The 7,515-nt window shown below is 36.4% G+C and overlaps 3 protein-coding genes across 3 annotated transcripts, besides 11 other annotated features; 2 read left to right on the top strand and 1 right to left on the bottom strand.

The window, feature by feature from the left end:
• Positions 1 to 285: a repeat region.
• Positions 32 to 333: a repeat region.
• Positions 49 to 350: a repeat region.
• Positions 351 to 392: 42 nt separating this feature from the next.
• Positions 393 to 444: a repeat region.
• A 41-nt stretch (positions 445 to 485) lies between these two features.
• Positions 486 to 636: a repeat region.
• A 270-nt stretch (positions 637 to 906) lies between these two features.
• Positions 907 to 987: a microsatellite.
• A 1,556-nt stretch (positions 988 to 2,543) lies between these two features.
• FPSE_11233 (uncharacterized protein) lies at positions 2,544 to 4,921 on the bottom strand (the record flags this gene model as incomplete). Its single annotated transcript, XM_009264350.1, has 4 exons — positions 2,544 to 3,049; positions 3,096 to 3,194; positions 3,244 to 3,483; positions 3,532 to 4,921. 4 exons carry the CDS (start codon positions 4,919 to 4,921, stop codon positions 2,544 to 2,546), a joined length of 2,235 nt encoding a protein of 744 aa, XP_009262625.1.
• Positions 4,922 to 5,282: 361 nt separating this feature from the next.
• FPSE_11234 (uncharacterized protein) lies at positions 5,283 to 5,648 on the top strand (the record flags this gene model as incomplete). The annotated part of the gene is made up of 1 exon (XM_009264351.1): positions 5,283 to 5,648. One exon carries the CDS (start codon positions 5,283 to 5,285, stop codon positions 5,646 to 5,648), a length of 366 nt encoding a protein of 121 aa, XP_009262626.1.
• A 513-nt stretch (positions 5,649 to 6,161) lies between these two features.
• FPSE_11235 (uncharacterized protein) lies at positions 6,162 to 7,267 on the top strand (the record flags this gene model as incomplete). The annotated part of the gene is made up of 7 exons (XM_009264352.1): positions 6,162 to 6,228; positions 6,515 to 6,536; positions 6,731 to 6,746; positions 6,804 to 6,840; positions 7,093 to 7,103; positions 7,173 to 7,178; positions 7,265 to 7,267. 7 exons carry the CDS (start codon positions 6,162 to 6,164, stop codon positions 7,265 to 7,267), a joined length of 162 nt encoding a protein of 53 aa, XP_009262627.1.
• Positions 6,477 to 6,513: a repeat region.
• Positions 6,640 to 6,679: a repeat region.
• Positions 7,028 to 7,102: a repeat region.
• A 2-nt stretch (positions 7,268 to 7,269) lies between the features above and the next one.
• Positions 7,270 to 7,362: a repeat region.
• Positions 7,363 to 7,501: a repeat region.
• Positions 7,502 to 7,515: the final 14 nt, after the last annotated feature.

Below are 7,515 nucleotides of genomic sequence, written 5' to 3'. Positions count from 1 at the left end.
TTTAATACTATATTAATTAAATTATATAACCTTTAAATATAATATACCTTTATATAATTCTTTTAATATTTTTAATTAAGTTATTAACTTAAGTAATTAATATTATATTATAATTAATAAATAAAAAATTAGCTATTTCTTTTATAAAATATTATTATAAAGGAAATCCTTATAAATTTAAATTAATAATAAATTAAATTATTATTTATTTTTTTAAATTTAATAATTTATAACTAGTTAAAATAAAATAATATTTTTATTATATATTATTTATTTAATTATAAAGAGTATTTTAGCTAACTTTATATATAGTTATAATATATTAAATATTTAATTTTAAGTTATTTTAAAGAGCTTAAAGTATAAAAAGGATTTTAGCTTTATTTAAAGACTATAATATATTAGGTAATTAAAAACTAATTAATTAAATAGTATAAATATAAAGTAAGGGATTTTTAAGTAGCTTATTTATTTAAGTAGCTTACTTATTAAATATATTAATATAAATATAAGGTATATATAATATAACTACTTAAGTTATAATAAAAGATAATTACCTTTTAAACTATTAGCTTATATATATTTCTTTATTTATATTTAATTATATAAATTTAATAAAAATATTATATTATTAAAGCTAGCCTTAAAAATTAATAATATACTTATAAGGCTATTAGCTAATAATAGCTATTAAGGTTAATAGCTTTTAAGAGAGAGATATAATTATAATAAGGTTTAAATATATAAGCTTTAAGGAATCCTTAAGTAACTAGCTAAGCCTTTTTAAGGGGATTACTTAAAAACTCTATATATTAATAAAGGAAGCAATAAGCTTTAGCCTTATAATAATAAAAAACCTATATTATCTATATTAATAGAGTTACTTAACTAAGCTATTAGACCTCTTATATATATAATACTATTAATTATATATTAAAATTATATATATTAAAATAATATTATAATATAATATATAAAATATTATATTTTTAAAATAGTTAATAGCCCTAATAACCTTTATAATAAATAATAGGGGTTTTTAAATATATTAGCCTATTTAGAGTTATCCCTTAAGTATTATAAGTTATAGTCTCTATTAGTAAGTCTAATAAAGTAGTAGTGCTATTTAAGTTACTATACTTTTTAGAGATAAGCTTAAGCTTATATATCTAGTACTTACCTTTTATTAACCCTAGGAAAATAAAGCTATTTAGATTATACTATAAGAAAGACTTTAATATTAAGTTAAGAACCCTACTATAGCAGGGATAGTAAAGCTCTTTAAGAGGTCTATTATAGTAGTAATAATTAATTTTAAAGAAGCTATTTAGAATCTCTATAGATAGAATTAGTTCTATATAGTCTAGGCTAACTATATATACTAACCTTAGCAGTAACGACCTGAGTCAGTATCCTTAATGCAGGTCTTATTAAAGCCTTGCTATAATTAATTAATACTTAAGATAAATAAATCTGGGGTAATTCTGACAATATAATCAGAGCTGGTCATGTCTACCGCACAGTCCTTAGTCACGGTATCGTTCCAGTTTCGAAACGCACCGGAGCAGGTCTCAATGCAGATTTTTATTGGCCAATTCCACATCCCCTACCCATTTTTAATAATAATTCAAGTCCATGGCGGTGATGTGATCATGACATTCAATGTCAGCTTTTAGAGCTTTACCGCAGGCCTTAGAGACACGACCCTCTGTGATTGCTAGGTCCCCCATGCTGAAGGTTGCGGTGACCGTTGAGAAGCCGAGAGAAATTATGAAGTTGGCGGTGGTGATTTTCATGGTTGCAATTGACAAGAACGGAACAGAGTGAATGAAATTGGAGTATGATAATCGCGGGGCCTTCGCTAAATATATACCTTAACGTAACGAGAACCATGGTTTAGTGTGTGTTTGGTTGTAAGTGGGGTGTGAACAGCCTCGGACGTACCAAGCACGCCAAGCCAAAAGCACCGGCAAGAGACCGACCATATTTCAATCAATAGAGCAGAAAGGGAACATTAACAACTGCAGACAGCAGTAAAAAAAGATATCAACATTGTCCGTATAGAGATAATTTAACAAAAACAGCTAATAACTTACTTTAGTCTGCGTTTCCCTTGAATCTACCAGAATAGGACGACAGGATCAAACAGGTAAGTAATACTGGAACCCACCGCGACCCTTGCACAATCATCTCTAGAAACCAGAACCAACGAGAATCTTGCCCGAGCTCATTTTAAATGCTATGCCTAATCCAGTGTTAGTATAAGTTTACGTGAGTCCTTTGGAATATCGGTTGGAACGGATATCTTTGAAAGAAATTATTGAAATGTCCTTCGAGCTACCATATTACAGGTTCTCAGAATATATGTAATAAAGTTTCATTTTAACGATATTCTCTTCTAATATAGTTGACTACCTTTCGACCAAAGAACTATTAATAGGCTACAATGCTGACTTGCCGTGCTACATAAATCGACCTGTATGACAGACAATTAAATTGCTGCGTTTGAATCCAACGGTGAGGGTAGTCCTCAGGTGAATACCTTACAGTAAGAAGAAAGCGATCAATCTCTCTCGACTGAATGGTCCGACTCTTGGGTTCACATATCTCACTCTAGCCGTCGCGTTGGTCTTCGGTGAACCAGAGAACGAATATACAGCAGTCGCCGAACTATCGGCTGGAATTGACATGGGGCTAGACCTCTTTTTGAACGTGACACCAGGACTCGCGATGTGAAAGACAACGTCTTTGAAGTCCACGTCGTCAAAGTTGGTCACGTTGAGTGCGACAAGTCCATCGCTGACTTTAATATCCAGGTAGACATCTGTGATATCTGGATCGTTTGTGACAGGTCTTCCTTTCCGTTTCGACGGGATAACACCTGCACGATACGCAGCCCTCTGTGCAATGAGACTTGTTCCGTTTACATGAGACGCCAGGTAGTTACGGAGAAACGTGTTGTTGCGTCGTCCGGAATGGTTTGGGAAGCCATCCAGGACCTCGTTGCCCCCGACCCCAAGCTTGCCCCAGTTATCAATGACAGTGTTCCCTGGCCCTGTTAGCACTTTTATGGTACATCGGATTGAGGTACCTACAACCGGTGAGCTGCTCTGGAATCCAATCATTAGGAGCATAATATTTGCCAGAGGTGAAGCCGAGATTGTTGAACCAGGTTATATTCCTTGAGGCCTCATCTGTTCCGAGGATCAGTAAATAATACGACAATCATTTTCAATTACCTACCAGGGTATAGGGCTTGCCAACCTGCATCATAGATGAAGTTGGACGAAACCGTCGTGTTTGGTGACCGAGATAAGGTGTAGACGCCCCCAAAATCAGTATGAGTTCGACCAAAATGGTGGATTAGATTTCCCTCAATCAAATTATTCTTCATGGTAGTGGGCGTATTGTAGAGCGGTTGGTAATTGTAAAGACCCCGCTTAACATATTCAGGACTACCTCCTTTGTCGTTGCTTCCCCAGCCTGGTCTGCGTTAGTAGTCTCACTCGCCAGGGGCGTTCTAGAACTTACCATAACCATGGCAAATACCGCTATATGGGTGGTTGTAAATATCGTTATGGGTGATAGAAGAGGATTGAGTATATGTAAAAAGAATAGGGACAGTAGAGGACCAGAGAACCGAATTATTATTAAAGATGTTGTTGGACACATGAATGTCTGACACAATCATCTCAGGCTGAGACGGGTGATGTGCGTCGGCTTGGATACCGCCAACCGTGATGCTGTTACCCATCACCTGCGTGAAATAGTTGTCATCGATACGAATGTTGTTTGCTCCAAGTCCAACGCCCGTGAAGTGTGAGTTTTGATCATTTGCCACACCGATACCTCCAGCGCCGAGCTCACGGAAAGTACAAGACTCTACTTTGATGTTGTATGCCGCACTGACCTGGATCGCGCTGGGCATCTGCCACCAGTGGGGCCTCGAAGCTTCAAAGTTGGGCCACAGACTATCATTTCCCATATGACCACCAGTCTGCTGATCGATATAGCCATAGGTATCCGGTCTCAACCAGGTGCTGTGCTTAAAGGCAATTCCCTTGAAATGCAAGTCGTGAATAGGCTCTCCGTACGTTCCGCCAACGACCATCAGAACCTCCTGGGTGCCGAGATAGGCAGATGCTGTGGTCATATCTTCGCCTTCTAATGGCTTGTAATAGACAGTCGACTGATTTCTGTCAAGGTAGAATTGACCTCCATCAGTCAGCAGGGCTCTGACGTTTTGGATCCAGACGCCTCCATCCCAGAACGGCTCTGCGATCTGATCATAGCCAATGAGTTGGTTGGCCCATATATCTTTCTTCATCTCAAGCACACGATCTCCAACCTTTTCTACCAGTGCAATCCGATCGGTAAAAGAGTTGATAGCACGAAGCTCGCCGCTCTCAATGCCCGGGACCCTCATGATCCAATCGTAACTCGAGCTGTTCCAGGTCATTCCGACTTTATTGTACTCGAAGTCCGTCCGGCTATGGATCTGGCGCCTGGCATACTGAGCAGCCAGCCCGTTGACGTAAAAATTGCGGGACTTGGTTCCCTCGGGCACAGAAGCAGACCATATTCCGTCCTTGCCTTCCGTCCAATTGCGGATCTCATAGCCTCCGGAAATGACGGTGTCCGAGCCAGACCAGGTAACCGTACATCTACTGGTACCGGAGTCTTCAGTGTTGAATACAATAGGCTCATCGACCGCCCAAGTACCTGAGCCAATGTGGACTATGATATCCTCTTTCGCTGACGGAATAAGTTCACGAACAAGCTCCTGTCCTTTTTTGAAACTTCTCACGGGCTTTTCAACTGTCCCAGGATTATTATCCTGACCCTTTCGATCAATGTAGATATCTGCTCCTACTGAGAGGCGGATGGCGAAAACCCACAAAACGTACAAATGAATCCTCATGATTGTTGCACACAAGAGTCGCGCTGACGAAAATAGGTTAACAAAGTGGCAATAGATTGACTGGTAGTTGTTACCTTGAAATGAATCTAGTATATATATTGAACTAATACATGAAAGTCCGATTACCCGGCAATTCAGGCAGAATTCTGCCCCTCATTGAGGATCTTCATCTTTCTTGGATCGGCATGATCATGTAGCAGACTTTACTTATAGCCGAGCGAGTCAGCTACTACCATGCATAGGTCTTGCAGAGATGCGTTATTATTGGTAATTGTTGATCAGTTCCACCAATAGCTAGCTATATTTTAATGCACCATGTTATTAAATAACCGTTGAGAATCTAAATGCATGCACGTATGGCATGGCACAAGCGCATCTATGGCAAGCTGTCAACAAGTCCGGTCGTTATGCTGCATTCGCAACCATCCACACCCTCCTCGCTTTTATTACACGACTCGATACTGGTGTTGCCGGTCCCATCCTGGAGGACGCGACTGCATCTCTCCTCCTGCCGAGTGGCGACAGTCTCGCCGCACTGGCAACCGTTCTGGCCCTCCTCCACTTGGTCGCAAGACTCTCTGCTGGTATTACCGGTGCCGTCTTGGAGGACGCGATTGCAACGGATCTCGGTGAAGCGGTTAAGACAGGTGCAGCCGTCCTCACCGTCTTCACAGGGGACGCGATTGACGTTACCAGTGCCGTCCTGTTCGGTCCTGGTGCATTCTAAGGTCTGCGTAATGCCTCCTCGGTTGGTGGAATCGCCATTACGCTGGGGCGTACGCTGGAAGACACGGGGATGTGCGAGCGCCGTGGTGGCAAGGAGGGCCAAGGCGGTGTGAGTGAAGAATCTCATGTTGGTGGAGGAATTTGGTATTGGATTAGGTAAGGGTGGAAGATGAAGGTGACGTAGGTAAAAGAGAGCGCTGCTCGATCTGGTGATAATTGGAATAAAATAGACGATAAACGCCAGCTCCAGGCTGATATTAAATTAATGGAGGGTGATTGGTAAAGGAAGTACGGGGAAAAGAGAGCATTGCGATTAAGCCGCTATATATAGAGCGCTATAGTAAGTCTGTTATTCCATGGCATGTGTTTCAAGATGAATATTTAAAGGCAGTAGTTTGAAAATGAACCAGGGGACCCGGTAGGTAGTTTCAGGTTTTCTGAGGCCACTTAACACTGGGGTAGGCTTTAACAGTTTCAGCTACCCTAGGATTAAACTCCAGATAGTTATGAAACCATGTTGCCATGCGATGACTTGAATTGTAGCAACGTATTCACTTTCACTTCTACGCAGCTCGGCCCTGGTTAGATAATTCAATTTAATCGCTACGTCGACATAATCTTTATTTAACCACTGTAACTGTTAATATCCTCTGCGTTAGCACAGTTTACTGTACTGCATACTAGCTGGGATAATCTAGTTGTTAACTAATGAAAAAATGTATACTCTATATTCCCTTGCCTTGTGAACTAGAAGTGATATCCTTAAGTTTAAACTAGCGGATTAAAAGATTGCAATACTATTCAGTAAACTGGCTATACCTGTAGGAACTTAAATAAATTATATAATTAGTTTAAAAGATATTATAGAAGTTATAAGAACTTACTTTAAGTAGTATATTAGTAAAGAAGAATATTTACCTTTTTTTTTTCTTTTATTCTTTACTTAAAGTTTTTAAATTAAATAGTTCTTTAATTAGTATTCCTTAACTTACTAATAGTTATTTATATAAAAAGAAATTAATATTTTAATAAGGCTATATCTCTATATTAAGTTAATTATTTATAATAGCTATAAAACCCTAGGCTTAAAGCTATTAAAGTATTTCTTTAAAAGACTTAATATTATAAGCTAATAAGAACTTATAATTTACTAAAGTCTTATAACGTATATGATAAGCGAGTGAGTCAGTCAAGTAAGTGAGTCACTCTTATTTCCACCTTAAATCCAGTTTTTAAAAATTTCATTAAAAGTCCAAACTAAGCTTAAAATAGCTATAATTTTAATAGCTTATATTTAAGTCTTAAATAAAGCTATATTAATTTTCTTAGATTTTCTAATAAATCCTATATAGCTATAAACTTTAAAGTCTATTTATACTGTAAAATATATTGTATTTTAAGGTTTTTTATATAAAATAAAATAGCTAAAAATTCTTAAAAAATAGTATTTAATAAGGTTAGCTTTACTATTATATAAAATATTTTCATTAGATTTTTAGCTATTTTATTTAAAGAAGTAAAATAGTATAAGGTAGGCTTTTTAGTACTATACAGTATAGTAACTTACTCGCTTGTCTAACTTACTCGCTTATTAAATACATTATTCCTTTATAATAGTAAGGTTTTTAAATAGATAAATTAATTTATATTAATTTATATTTATAGAGTTATAAAATATATAAATTTAATAATAATAAAATATTATATTTTTTAATAATAAATAAAGTAAATAAGATATATTTAAATAAAGAGATATTTTTAATAGTTAATAAGTTAAATATATTAATTAATATTAATAAATATATATAATATATTTAATAAGTAAGTAAATTAAATAAGTAAGTTAATTAAAAATCCTAATATTTAAA

The sequence above is a fragment of the Fusarium pseudograminearum genome, chromosome 1 (genome assembly GCF_000303195.2).
Source record: "Fusarium pseudograminearum CS3096 chromosome 1, whole genome shotgun sequence".
NCBI lineage: Eukaryota > Fungi > Ascomycota > Sordariomycetes > Hypocreales > Nectriaceae > Fusarium > Fusarium pseudograminearum.
Note: the sequence above shows the minus strand (reverse complement) of the source record. Positions and strands in the feature narration are given on the sequence as shown.